The sequence below is a fragment of the Parasteatoda tepidariorum genome, chromosome 11 (assembly GCF_982258835.1).
Source record: "Parasteatoda tepidariorum strain Cologne lab strain chromosome 11, Ptep-v5.0, whole genome shotgun sequence".
Classification (NCBI taxonomy): Eukaryota; Metazoa; Arthropoda; class Arachnida; order Araneae; family Theridiidae; genus Parasteatoda; species Parasteatoda tepidariorum.
Window position 1 is genome coordinate 63192383 of NC_141765.1, and position 16080 is coordinate 63208462.

Genomic DNA, 16080 nt, shown 5'->3' on the forward strand with positions numbered 1-16080 from the left:
TGCTATTAAGTACTAGTCTACAAAAATGTATCGTATAAAATAAATTTTGTTAAATGTTTCTTTTTCCTTTTATCTTTGGTTTTATTTGCAGAGTTCGTTTCCGCGTAAACAAAAGTCTTAAGAGTTATTTTTAATGCATGATTTTTATCAGTCATCAAAAATTTCCTTTTAAGATAGATTTATATTAAGAGGAAAATATTTTTTATAAAAATACAAGGGGAAACAGATCGATGTTTTCTTATTCATTATAGATTGAAATGACACAAAGTTTACAAAAACTTTTGAATTCTAGTGATTAAAATATAAATAGTTTGATGCTTTTCATTACATTCGAAGAATTTTCCAAGAACTGAAATTGGAATTAAAAAAAAATTATAAAGAAAGAAATCTAGAAAAATTGTATTTTGTTTTTCTATATATGCTTTAAGTTTGTTTTATTTTTATTTTTCATTCTCTTGAATGTTACTGAAAATGAAAATTTATTTTCTCTCTTAGATTTCAAGTGATTGTTGGAAAAAAAAACAAATAATTTTGTTCTTGCACAGACGAAAATTCTCTGTTATGGAGAACTTCAGATTTTCTACCATTTTATTTCCATTTTTTAAACAGCTCATTTTAAAAACTCATTTAAAATTGAAAATTTATATTGCAATAAATAAAAAGAAATTTAAAATATTAATGTGACAATCAACAATTTAATCACTAAATTTAATAAAATTATTTAGTTAAAACTTAAACAAAAACTGTCTTAGATTTACCGAAGAAACAAAGCAAAAATTAACGTTAACAGAGAACAAATAAAGTACAAAAATGGACATAGTATCAGTTCTAGGAACAAGAAGCTTCCTCATTTTTTAAATTCCTAAATGATTTGGTGTTTAGAAACTGAGGAAGGTTTTGCTTTATAGAACGAAAACTAGCGTGCCCACTTCTGCACTTTATTTGTGCTTTAATTAGTTTTTTTTTTTTTTTTTTTTTTTTTTTTGCTCAACACACAAAGTATCCTCCTTTTTTAATGTTACATCAGAATGGTTTGTAATTAAAATTAGAACATTACAATTATTATAACATTTATAATATTTATATCTAATATACATAAGACCGGTATAAATGATTGGAGATCGGACAAATTTGCAAAATAAGAAAAGAAAATATTAACAAATGAAAAAAAAATTGACGTTTTAACATGGAATAGTACCGAGATAGTATCGAAACATATTAAATTCTTTACCTCTAAAAGTTATAATCTTGAACTCAAGTTATTAATAGAAAAATTTTATGGCAAATTATATTCTATAAAACATAACAAAGTATTCACTCGCATTTGACTAAAACTAATACTATTCCATAAAAAATTTAAAAACTTGACAAAGGGAAAGTTTTTAAAGACCAACGATGCTCATATTACTGACAATAGCCAACAGATGTCTATCTATTTATTCCTTCTTTGAAAACGTCAAATTTTTCCTCATAGATTACATTCTTTTGAAAATTTAGTAAGCGATCATAATAAATAATTTCTCAATTTTTGCTTTTATTGTTTATTTCCAAAAGAACTTCTCACAGTTAGAAAACGGTCCAAAACCGTTAAAACCCTCTTTTTAAATAGATCTTCAAACTGTAATCATTTTGCAAAATAAATATAATATCGTACGGATAAATCATCTAAAATAGGAAAATTCGTCATACAATTTCAACTTTTTTTCTTCAAAATGTTACTCAGAACCTTCGTCTACTAAACTCTTCCTTTTAATACCTCTATTTTCTTAAAACATATAATATATTTTTGGAAATAGAATACTTTATAAAATTCGCAAACAATTCTGGGAAACTTTTTTTAAAACTATTTTCAACTTGATTCAAAATGTATTTTTGGAGAGAGGTATTAGTTAAAGGCTGATACTTCGTTAGTTTGTCTGTGGGTATTAGCAAAATATGTTTAGACAAAGGATGGAATAATCATAATCTCATATTTCTTCTTCGAATTTTAGTACTTATATTACTTTCCTAGATAATCTAAAGAATACCGGAATTGTTTATTTTACCGGTAAAACATATAACTAAAAACATCTTAAAATTGAGACAGGATCTTTTTCGCAGAAGACAACTCAATAGTTTAATTAAATGTGAGTATTGTACGAAATGATAACTGATCCTGATAATTTTTTCTTGGTATGTTTCTTTAAAATGACTCTTTTTCGAATTTTTTTAGATATAAAAGAATAATGGAGAACGAATAATACCACAATATATCTTAAAAAATCTTAACTTCAATAAAAAAAATAATTGTTAACCAAAACTTACACTAAAATAATATTTTAAATACTTTTATGAAGGAAAACATTAAATTTAATTTTCATCCAACAAATATCAGCTAAGGTATCAGCTGAAACTGAAAAGTAAATCCTAACGAAATATAAATGGCTTTCAATGTCAACTATAAAATAATTTGGTTTTTCATGATTTTGGCCGATAATGTTTCGTCTGATTTTGATGCAAAAAATTCTTTGCTCATTTAAATATTAATTTTCCGCCTTTGAAATGCTGGGTTCATACTTAATATATAGGTTTAAAGACTTAACGTTTAACAAAAACTCAACGAATTTGTATTAAAGGTGGTGATTATGAACTATCATGTCTATTCTTCCTTATATTCCTTAAAATTAACAGTAAAGCATTTTATATTACAGTAATTGCTCTAACTGCAAGCCAAAAATGTACACTGGTGGAATTGAACGGATGTCTTGAATCTTTAATGTCGGTTACGAAAAGTAATGATTTCACATTTGCTGCTACACGGGATCAACTGAAAACAGTTTGTAGGTAGGTAAAAACTTTAAAATTGTTATTTTCAAAATGTCTATTACTCTATAATTTTACATAGAAAAATGACAATTGCAAGAATTATCATATATCTTTGTTTCAAATAAATGAATAATATGAAACTCTGTAATAAATGCTACTCGTAGGTTACTAACATCTTTTTTAAAAATTGAATGCCGGAACAATAGTAATGAAATTGCGAATCCAGAAGTTGAGTTTGCCAACCAAGCCTGTCCTTGAAGTCTTTTACATATTGTTAGTTTAAATATATATATTGAGAATATTTTCTGTGCAAAGTGATCCATAAATACAGCCATAATATGCTTGTTAAGAATACTTGTTTAAATTTAAATAAAAGAATATTCAAATTAAAGAATGCCGATTTTTATCTTAGGGAGAGGAGGAAAACCTTTATCAAAATGCAACTAATCATTATCGTGACAAAACGCAAATGATTTAACGATTCACTATTGACCAGGGACTAAAACAAACAAAACCAGTTCATTTGCCTGAAAAAATAGGAAAATGATAAAAATCATTCTTAATCGAATTATATTAAATTAAATCAATTAGTTAATTTTCATTAAAATTTATAAAGAGCGAACATAAAATATTTTATTCTTCTCTTATTGATCAATGAAACGGATAACTTTTTATTTCTATACTAATGTAAACTCATTAGTTCACTGCCATCCCTAATCGAAATCTAAAATCTATTTTTAACTTTTTAACTCCTTATTTTTTACCACAAAAATGTTTCAGTTACATGGTTATACAAATTCTGATAGTCTTGTTGGTGATTCGCGACCGCCAAAGTATTTTCAAACCTAATATTATATTAATTAGGGGAAGTGACTTTATTTTTAGCGATATTATCTTTTGATAAATCACCAATCTTGGATCTCTTCCATGCTCCTAACTGTCTGTTGTGAACAATTCAATCACTTTTTAAATTGGTTTTAATTATGCTGGTCATGGGGGAATTATCTCCCATGGCCTGTCCTTATTAATATTATTATGCAAAACTTATTCAACTTTAATTCCTATGCATAAAAATTTAATTTTGTATCTCGAGCTCTAGAAATATTACTATATAAAAGTTTTATTATAAATATGGTCAAGTTTTCATCTTCAACTGTCATTTTCATTATCCCCGCTTTCATCAAAATCTTCAATTAGTCAATTATACCAATTCCAACTATAATTTTGTATCTCGGCTCTACGAATATTACTAAATAAAAGTTTTATTATAATTATGGTCAAGTTTTCATCTTCAACTGTCATTTTCATTATCCCGTTTTCATGAAAATCTTCAATTAGTCAATTATACCAATTCCAACTATAATTTTGTATCTCGGCTCTACAAATATTACTAAATAAAAGTTTTAATATAATTATGGTCTAGTTTTCATCTTCAACTGTCATTTTCATTATCCCGTTTCATCAAAATCTTCAATTAGTCAATTATACCAATTCCAACTGTAATTTTGTACCTCGGCTCTACAAATATTACTAAATAAAAGTTTTATTATAATTATGGTCAAGTTTTCATCTTCAACTGTCATTTTCATTATCCCGTTTTCATCAAAATCTTCAATTAGTCAATTATACCAATTCCAACTATAATTTTGTATCTCGGCTCTACAAATATTACTAAATAAAAGTTTAAATATAATTATGGTCTAGTTTTCATCTTCAACTGTCATTTTCATTATCCCGTTTCATCAAAATCTTCAATTAGTCAATTATACCAATTCCAACTATAATTTTGTATCTCGGCTCTACAAATATTACTAAATAAAATCTTTATCATAATTATGATCTGGTTTTCATCTTCAACTGTCATTTTCATTATCCTGCTTTCATTAAAATCTTCAATTAGTCAATTATACCAATTGCAACTATAACCACACCTAATTTCGTCATTATGTTAAATGAAATATGGAATACTTATTGTGCCATCACGAATAATAAGTAATAAATTTAAATGCATGATCAAAACAGTTAAAAAAAAAGCGTTGATTCAATGATAAAGAAAGCTGAGCAAATGTCTATATCATCAATAGGGAAAAGTCGGGAGAGACCGTATAACTAAGACTCGAAGGTTTTTTGGAGCTAAACTGTACGACCCAGAAACTGGTAGATTTAATTAAGATATTCACCATTTTGTTATGTAGAATAAAGCATTCCTAAAAGGTAATAGATGCAGTAGGCTGGGATAGCCTGGTCGGTAGGGCACTGGGCCCATGTCCGAGAGTTCGTGGGTTCGAACCCCTACGGCCGAAGACTCCCCGTGTAGTAAAGTGACTGGTGCACGTTAAATCTGTCGAGTCGCAAAAGTCATCCATGTTCCCATAACAAATCAATACCTCTGGTGGTACTGGATTGGAGATCGATCGTTCTCTGATTCCGGTCAAAATTACGATCTGTGAATTAATGAATGGATGTATGAATGGGGCCACCCTATAAGCGGATGTGACGTATGTTGTGGCAGAAGTCGAATTCTTGGCCATAGATGGCGCCACTAGAAAAACAAGAACAATCGCACCCGTCTGCCTAAACAGGCATACGTCAACAACAATGATGCAGTAATTTTTTTATTAAAGATTCTAATCTTAAAAAGTAAAATCACTCAGTCTTACACAAATAATGGACTAAGACTACTCCATAGGAAATTTATTTCCGCTAGAATTTCAAAGGAAAAGAAACAGATATTTTCATTTTATATGATAAATTAGGAATATTATGTACACAATTTACATGCTATTTTCTTCCTCCATTCTACTGTAGCCCAACAAAAACACTTTTCACTTCTCTTTTTTTTTTAGTTAGAAAATACATCATTGCAGGTTTTGAAGAAAACTGGTATGTTTTGATCTTCTTCATCTTCTGGGGACTACTCCATCCCCTACTTGCAGTACCCAGTCTTAACCTGAGTGCAGAGGCTATCAAAACGAAACAAAACCATGCTATAATAGACAAAATTCTTACTATTTGTTAGGATATGAATCCATAGTAAACGTTATTATCAGGGCTAAAGTAACTGAAATGACCAATAAATGAGAATAGTTTAAAAGCAAAGGAATATTAGAGAGAAGACACTTTAAAACAGACTTATCTAGATGGACACTATGATTTCAACAGCAACAAGCCCATATGGCAGCACTTTCTTTTTACCTAGTAAAATGTTATTCTCAGTCAGTCCGATATAAAGCAAAAGTAATTTTGCCATAATTGATGTGTCCGATTTTACCAGCTTTACTCGTTCATTCCCCACTCATCCCTACAAATAGTTAGTAGCCTTATGTAAAACTACGTTTTGTTTTTTAACGTGCATGTAAAAAATAAGTATCTATATTCTCTTTTTGCTCCCATTCTCATTCAGTATTTTCTGTATTCTTAATTATTTAATTCGATATATTGAATCTATAAGTGTATTTTGTTTAGTGCAATACATCAAAAAAGAGTTAATTTAGTTTATGACATCAAAACAACCAATTAACATTACTTTTAATTCCTTACTTTGAGAATTTGAACACAATAAGTCTAGGACATTATATTTTAAATCTCAATTTAAAAAAATTATTTTAACGATGACGAAATGAAATAAAATCAATTTTATTTTATTTTATTTTTGCAATTTAAGTTATAACTTAACTTTCAGTACATATGTATTTTAAATACGTAGAGAGAAAAATTCTAGCTAAATTACCGCATTGTATGATAATGACATTTCTGGTAATGAAAACCATAATTCGGGTAAATAAAACCAAAATATTCCGTATTTTAATTTATTCATTTATTCGCTGCTTTCCTTCATTGGTAATTTTTCGTTCATATGGCAACGATTAATCGGAAATTCTGGTTCTCAAAATTATAATTCTTATTACCATACATTTAGTAAAAAATACGAAACTGAAGAGTAAATTTAACCGAATAAATGGTTTTTATGCTATGTTGTAAGGTATCATGATAGAATTACCCATTTTAACCACATTCACCATAGTTTATTACAGATTATGCAACTATATTTTATTGCTTACTTTACCAAAGTGCTCAATTAAAAATTACTGAGCTTTTTGGTGTTCTCATTGTTCCAGAAATGCGATAAATTTTATCAAATTCTATTAGTTATGGCCATATTTTTTTTCTCCGTGAAAGTTCACCTAAGAGAAAACTGAGTAATTTTTCTTTTCCGTTTAACTGTTAAAAAATACACAAAATAATCAAATGTAGACCTTTCAAAAATCGTTACACTAACAAAGCAAAATTTCATTTTTATGTTCGATAATTTACCAAAAGTAAAACCTAATTTTCTAAAAGAATTTCGTTTCCGTAAAAACTAATAGTTATTTTTATACAAATAAATGTGTATATGTATTTAAACAACCCCGACTTTCAAACTGTCTGACTTAAATTTTTAATGACAAATAAATTAGATATATCTTTAATACTAACGTAAAATCGATTGTTATGAAAAAGTTAAGAACTTGTAAAAAATTGAAGACTGAAGTCAAGAATGTAGAAACAATTGCTTTCTCTTGAAAAAAATTCTCATGTACAATACATTTAAAACTCATTTTCTCTTCCTCAATTTCGAACTTCACATTTTTTTATGACATGAAATGTTTAGAAACTCTTTTTAAAAGACAAATAATATCACGTAAGTATTTTTTAAGCTGTATAAAACATGATAGATTGTCGTTTCCTTGTAGAAAATTTAAATAAGAAATAGTATATATTTGCATACCAAAGGGTAATAAGCTTATTTATTATTAAACTTTTAAGATCAAAAGATTTTGCTTTTTAAATGAGTGTGCAGTGTTATTTTGAATATTTATAAAGTATTTACAATATAAGGTAGGCATTTGGGACTTACGTATATAACAGCAAATCAGGTAAAGGCCTTTCTGATTATACTGACATATTTGCTTTTTTTCTCAGAAATGTTTTTAACAAGGATAATTGTAAATATGGGTGGATTTAAGTGATACTATGTCTTACTTGAAGGGGTCATACGCGCTTGAAAAATATTAAAAAGTGCAATAATATTAATATATTTTTTTTAGATTATTATTTCTCTAGCTACCAGAAAATTTTATTTTTCCTAAGGAAATATATATAGATCCGAAGGTGGAAGATATGAACTTTTATTTTGATAGTGAAAGTAGTAAGAAATTTTGAGCTTTTTATAAAAAAAAATAGATCATCATCATCAATGGCTCGATAGCCCAGGATGGGCCTTGGTCTTCTCAAGAAGTTTTTCCCAGGCTAACCTGTTCCTGCTGGTGTTTTCCAGTTTTTAGTTTTTGAGACCAAAAGGTCTTTTTCTAGGCCACCTATCCATCTCAAATTCGGCCCACCTCTTTTTCGTCTGCCAACTGGTCTGGCATTGAAAACTGTTTTTCTGGCAGGATCTTCATCCATTCTGATAACGTGGCCTGCCCATTTTATTCTATGTCGTTTAATGAAGTTGATTTTGTTGGATTCATTAATTGAGTGATAAAGCTCTAAATTTGTTCTTTTAAGTCACACACCATTTTTTCGAATTCCTTCAAAAATTCTTCTTAAGACCTTTCTCTCAAAGGTACCCAACATAAGCTCATCGGTACAGGATGTGGTCCAGGTTTCACAAGCATATGTTAAAATTGACCTTAGAAGAGATTTATAAAACTTTTGTTTTTCACTACATTACATTAGATTTTATGTATTTTTGAATTCCATTAAAACATCTATTGGCTATAGTGATTCTCTTTTGTATTTCTATTGTAATATTGTTGATTACAGAACACAAATATGCAAAATTGTCAATAACTTCAAAAAAATATATTCTAGCTATTAATTTTTCACAGGTGCGTACGAATCCTGACTTGCTGCAATAAAATTTTGACGTGACTTTATCACAAATTAGTTTATATATTATGAATAAATAAGAATTTAGGTAAAAAAATTTTTAAAAAAACTATGTTTATTAGAAATTTAATTTTTCCCCACCCATATCAGCACAAGACTTTGTTTTAAAGATATGTTTTAAATGAATGTCTTTAAAAAGGGACAGAGTACTAAATTTATTTATTTTTAAAATTCCTTGGCAGTATCTAATCAAAAGTTTAGACTTGTATTGATTTTTGTTTTAAAAAATGAAAGCCAATCGAAACAATACTTGCTTCTCGGTAACTGTTATAAGCGGCATATTACAGGGTAACAAAAAAATATAGGGATCATTTTTGGATGCTTTTATTTCCAAAATTTATTACATAAATTCAGCGATGCTTCTCAATATGTCGACCTCCGGCATATTAGATTTGTCTACAACGCTTCGGCCATGATTTTAAAGCCCGCAAAATGATTTCCTGGGGGATTTTCTTCACCTCTTCTCTAATAGCTCCTTGAAGGCCTCTCAATGTAGAAATTCTTCACTTATTCAGTTTGTTTTTCAGGTGTCCCTATAGGAAATAGTCGCAAGGTGCAGCATCAGGACTATTTGGAATCCATTGTTCTGGTCTCAGGAATTGCACTTGCTGATCTGTTAGGAATTTCGGGTGACCTTAGATGCATGCGATGGGGCAGAGTCCTGATGAAACACAGCATCACCATTAGGGTACAATCTGCAGTAATCATCCTTAAAAAAGGGCTTTAATATCTTCTGTATGTAATACTCAGAATTTATTTTGGTTCCAGGTTTCACAAAACGAGGTTTGGTCACACCATGGGCGGATATGCCCATCCAAACCATTACGCCTTTGGGATGAGGCACCGTGGTTGATGGTGTCAAGTCTCGCCTGTTCTGCCCACGGCTAATATATTGAACTTTAGATTTAGCATTGGTATCAGATAGATAGATCCAAGCTTCATCAGTTGTAATGAACTTTCGCCATCTGTCCTTACGGAGAAGCTTGTAGAGGGGCCATGAACGTTGCCTCCTAATCTGCACCGATCTCTCACTTAAATGATGACATTTTGGTTTTTTATGGCATTTTTTCTTCAACTTTTGTTTTAGTTGATAGCTTACAACTTGTTGACTCACGTTAAGAGCTTTAGCCATGCTTGCCTGTGTTGGTGGATCCGGTTTTGATGTCATCTTATCAAGCTTCTGCAAATCTGATTTCTTCAATTTGCTTGGTCGTCCACTTATTTTTGGTTTTGCATTATTTTGCATCTTTCCGAGTTTTGAATTCCTAATGCGACTGATATGGCTGAGTGAAATCGCTATACCTTTTTTTTTTAAATGGGTTTGTATAATCCTGTGGCTCCAGCGAAGTTCTAAAAATGCTTGTACTTGACCAATTAGCTTTTCGTCAAATTTCTTCAAAGGCATTTTTGTGATTTTATAAAATAGTATTGCAATTGAAAGTCTAATAGCAGAGCTTTGGATCAGTATGATATATATGTAAAAAGGTTTTAAAACTTTAGTGGTAGATAACCACAAAAGTGATCCCTATACTTTTTTGTTGCCCTGTATTTTACTATATTATATTTATTTGGATCCCTATTTAATAATTTTTACACTGTAAAAAATCTGTTAAATTTACGGAAGAAATGTCAGAAGGTGTGCCAGAATAAAACCGCTAATTTCACAGAAAAATATTGTTATTTAAAAACAGACAACTGTTTTTTAAGCTCATAACTATTGTTACTTAAGCAAAAAAATTTCGTCATTTTACAAACTCCGTTATTTAAAGAAAAAAACTCGGTTATTTTCATTAAATAATTTATTATTTTGTTTTTTATTATCTACAAAATATCCATGATAACATTGAGGTCGGTGAGAGCCGAGAGTAGAGCTCGTACGACCAATCAACGCAGGGATTCGAACCTAGGTTAACTCATTGCGAGGCAAGTGCTACACCCCCCTGAGCTACAGAAGCACAAGTTTTCATTATGAAGAAAACACGCAAACTGTTTTGATCTTAAAAGTCTCATTGAAATCTTATTTAAGTGTAACATTACATTTAAATCTAAAGTGACCTCCCCATTCATAAAATTGTTAAACTGCTTAACAAAAAATTACATCTAAAGAAACGTTATAATCCGGTAGAGTATCATTTTTAGAGTAAAATCCATTTACAGTTTTATTTATTCGATGTTCATAACCGTAAAATAATTACTGAAAAGTAAGAACTAGTATAAAAAACAATTATAAAATGATATGAAAAAGATAAAGTTATCGTACGAAAAGCAAAATTGAATGCCAAAAACTAGAATTTGAACTGAATGTTTTGTCCGTTTGTGATTTGAAGGAAAAACATAGAAAAACTGTTTTGTCAACAAAACAGCCTTAAACCGTCAAATATATAAAGACTATAAAATAACGGGAATTATTAACATTTTGCAAATATCGATTAAAAATCGAAAAATCTGTATTCTTCTTTAAAGAGTTTTTAAATTTATAGTTACTTTTTAGAGTGTAGTCTTTGTGAATCAGAGATGTTAGTTGCACAAGAAAACATAAATCTAGAAATTATCTTTTAAAATACTTTCGATTTGCAGGCTACTCATCATTTTTCAATCATTTGTTTAGATTAATAACCCTTAAACTATTTAAACTGAATGTGGGAATTAAATAAATATAGGCGTCGAATTTTTTCTAGAAATTTATCAGTCATGTTTCTTTACAACTTCACTACAATGATTTTCTCAGTAATATTGAGTTACAAGATGCTGGGTAAATCAAATTTTATTAAATAAGCTTTTTTTTCAACAGTTCTTTGCAAAACGTATGATGCTCATTTTAATTACGCCTGCTTTAAACTACGCTCGTTTATGCAAGGTAATAGCATGTTAATCATATTAAGTTTTTTTTTTTTTTTTTTTTTTTACTTAAGCTTGTAAATAAAGCAAGTCTTATCATAAAATTATCTTTTGAATTTTGCCTTGTACAATAGGTCAGAAAAAAATTTCTTCTTACACAAAATTTTCCTACATGGAAGTTAAAACAAAAAATTTAAATAATTATCTTTTTTCTTAAAAAAATTAATAAAATTTTTTTACACAATTCAAACATATCTCAGTAGCAATTAAAGCCCCTCAGCAAATTTTTCATGTTAATTGGATATAAAAATATAAAATATCAAATTGATTATTTAAACATGATTGAATAATTAAATAAAACTAAAATAAATAGCTTTTATGATGAGTTGAATGATATAAATTTATAAATAGCTGAAATGCTGAGCTTTTTAAAGAAATCAATGCAAAAAAATTTTGCACATCTCTTTCACGAAGAAAAAATTCTGCTAAAAGGACATTTTTAATAAAAAGTCATAATTTAGGTAATTAAAACCAAAATATACAGTATTTAAGCCACTTATTTGGTTGTTTTTTCCTTTCGCATGTTAACGATTTAGCGGAAATTTTCGTTTTCAAAATTATAGTTCTAATTACCACACATTTAGTACAAAAGTTAAAAATTAATTTAACTAAATAACTCGTTTTTATGCCATGCTCTGAGATATAACGTTGAAATTACTAAATCTTGCCACATTTACCAAACTTTATCACACTTTATAAAACCGAATTTTATTGTTAATTTTACCAAAATCTTTACGAAAGCGCTCCGGTAAAAATTAACGAAGTTTTTGGTGCTCCCACCGAGCCAGAAATACGGTAATTTTTATTATATTTTAGTAGCTTTGATCATACCTTTTATTTTCAGTTTACGTATTTCAGTGGGAAATAAAATCTTTTTACGCAGTTTTCATGTTAGTTGGATAAAAAAAAATATGAAATATCAAATCAACTAGATAAAACTATTTTAATAAAAACGAAATAAACAAACTCCCCCTTCTTTAAATACTTATTCTATTCTATCAATGTCTCAACAGAACTGTTTCCAAATCCAAGTATGATTTTTTTTTTTAGTGGCGGTAATGGAAAAAGACATAAGTTCACCAAAATCATTAAAGAAATTCAATCCTAACCACATGCCGAAAAAAATAACTGGAATAAAGTTTGTTATTATTTTACAAAACAAAACAATATTTCTTTTTGCAAAGGAATTGTCAAGAAACAGAATACTTTTTTATCTTATTATCTATCCATTAGCCGTTATACTAGAGGTTAGCTTTTGAGAATCCTCAAATTTTTTCAGTTAATTGCTTTAATAATTTTGCTAGTAGAAAACTCGAAATAAGATACCCAGAAATACTCAAAGAAGGAAGTTCGCTTTAAACGTAGTACTTACAAATCACCCTATTTTTAGAAAAATTGCAATTTTCTTTCATTGGGTGAACTTGAAGTAAAATTTGCAACAAAGTCATTATAAATTCTATTTACAAGAAAAGGATTAAATAGATTGTTTTTACACACAATGATCGTAAAAGGGAAAAATATAAAGTAACTACATGTTTCTGCTTGTAAATTTAATAATTAACTTATCACAGTAAGCTATTTTTATTCAGCACCTTGCTTAATATCATATCTATGAGCTATTTTTATTTAATAACATTAATTTTAATTCTTTACTTTGAAAATATTTTGTAAGAACTGCAACAAATATTATCGCTATTATACTGATAACTAATAGATCCCATTAGTTACATTATAATATGTGAATTTAGATACCTATTTACAAACTTATACTATCATTACATGTAATTAGATAGGAAATTTGATTACTATTTAGAAACCTAATTACATATTCTCAAATTGTCCTATCTTTATTTTGAAATGAAATGCATTGAATGGTTGCATAAATTTCTATAAATTAAGCTGAAAGATAAATGGGAAACAAGATGCTTTCCATTTATCAAAATATTTTCATCGAGTACCTTTCATACGCCAATGATTTTACATAAATAAAAAAACGAAGATTATCTAATTAACATTTCATATTCAAATGACTCAATATCTTTTCAGTTCTTTTCTTTTCCAAATAAACCATTATCCATTCACATGAAGAGAAAAAAGTTCTTGTCATGTTAATTCCTGCCAACCAAACCTCTAAGCCAAGAAATTAAAGTTGGAAATTTTAATGCCTGAACTGGACAATAAAACAGTTGTGAAAAAGTTCCGCTACACTTCAATAACTTTATATTGGATTAAAAATAGAATGCATAATTCTCTTTAATGGAAGTTAGATAAGCCTATAATAAGAGCTTTTATTTCATAGGTAGTACATTATAAAGAGAATTGCCTTACGACTCTATCTCATCATCAATCAAATCTTTTTTTATCGTGAAAACACACTTTACTGAGAGCCATGAGAGTTTCTACACTGCTATAGTAGGATTATTTTTTTCCTATAATAATGATAAGTGAATTCCCTTATCATTTGTCAAAATGTGCTACAATTTTATTTAAAAATTGATGATATCTAATGTTGTTAAACATGAATTGCTATGTGCTATATGACTCGGAACTAGTTAAACTTTAAAACTAAGCAATTCACAAAATGTCTTAATTTCCTCAAAGCATAAAAATACGAGAAAAAAATTAATTATATTTATAAACAATAAGTTCTTAAAAAAAATGTTTGAGTAACTCTCAATAACAGGAAAGTTTGGATTTGGGTTTTAAAATATTAATGAAGTCAAGCCATGAATTTTTAACATTTTTGTGTGGTTCTCTTTTCAAACGTTGCACTTAAAGTCTTTAGAAAAGTAAATTTTCAATGTTTAAAAAATGTGAAAGTTGTAAATGCCATAACAAAAGCTTGACCGAAACTTTATTACCTGAATCTATATTTTAAAAAATTAGAAAACTTTTAAACGAAGTCAATAATTACACTAAGGGACAATTCTTTTCGATTGCATCAGATTTTCTAACAGATTTTACGTATTTTCGTAACGTGATTTCAAATCTGCAATCGGTTTCTCTCTTTAAGCTACCAATTTTAATACTGATTACATGCCCTAACTCCCCTAAAAGTTTGTAGCAACATTTACATGAACCCCTATTATATGTAACGTTTTTAAGCTTGTGCATTTCGAACAAAAATTGACTAAAAGTATTTTTTTTAAATCTGCAGCTTTAGGAGCAAAACTAACTTCATATTCTGTATTTGTTTCTCAAGTGTTATCTATCAAGGAAAGGAAAATTTAATTGAGGATAAAATTTGGTATAATATATTAATGGTGCTCACAAGGGTGCCTCGTTTTTTAACTTTTTTACAGAGTAAAATGTAGCAACTGTAATGCTGTTAAAATCTAAAATATTTGTTAATTGTATTATAATCAATTTCTTATATACATTGGTATCATATCTGTAACATTAAGTGAAAAGGTGGATGAAATTCTTCTTAACTTGATATTCCTTTTTAATGATTTGAAAATTAATATTAACTAGATTAATATTAACTAAAATTGACTAGAGCAAAAAACATAGATTCAGGTAGAATAATATTTTCTTTTCTGAATGATCTAAGACATCATGTCAAAAACATTTAATAATATGTGAAACATTAAATATTTTTCCAAGTTTTTTTTAAAAAAATTTATACGTTTAAACCTTTTTATTTCCTATTTCTTTCTTGTGAACCTGTTACAAGATTTTATCAGAATGATTTTGACAATGGAAAAAGTTTTTTTTAACCCTTATAGTTATTTAATTTACAAAGAACACGATTCATAAATATTTTGCTAAATATGTGTTACACAAATGATCTTATTAAGTGAAATGTAGATAGAGCTATTATTCAAGTTCTAACTGCGGATTTGTTCAAGTATTTTATGAAGTAAATCACCCTCGTGTAATATCTTACCCAATGTAATATATAGTATAATTAAGCTCGCAGATTTACTAAGACATGCTATGTGATCAAGATTAAACTTACGCTGTTTGAATCCTCATTATTATTAAACTACTAGACAAATCTCAAACACGTTGAGCAACTATTAATTTTGAACTATGTTAAGAAACTTATTTAATAAATCAATTAAAAAATTTTAATTAAATTTTTTGAACAAACTAAGTATTTTTAAGGCATATAAATTAAAATTATCCTGATAATCAAATCCTGATAAGGATTATTTAAAATGATCAATAAGATTTCTTAGTAAAAACTTTATAAACAGGTTAATTCTAATCTTTTCATTTTAAAATGTTTAATGTCAATTACGCTTTTCGCAGTCTTTTTAACAGTTTTTGAATTAAAATATGTGTTTTCTTAAAAATTCTTTATTCAAAGTACAATAGGCATTCATTCTTGAAGAGGTTTTTAATTAAGACATTATTTTGACTGTTGGTTTACCATTTAGCCTTGTTTTTATAATTTTTATTATTATTTTTCTTTTTCCCTTTTTTCATTGTTCTGTAATT

At 28.1% G+C, this 16080-nt stretch overlaps 1 protein-coding gene across 1 annotated transcript in view; it reads left to right on the plus strand.

Annotated features, from left to right (window-relative positions):
- Positions 1 to 16080, plus strand: part of LOC107456707 (uncharacterized) — a 58777-nt gene that overhangs the window by 11427 nt on the left and 31270 nt on the right. The window contains exon 2 of the mRNA XM_016074644.5: positions 2691 to 2823. Within this exon, the coding sequence (XP_015930130.1) occupies positions 2691 to 2823 (133 nt within the window). The remainder of the gene's footprint in view (positions 1 to 2690; positions 2824 to 16080) is intronic.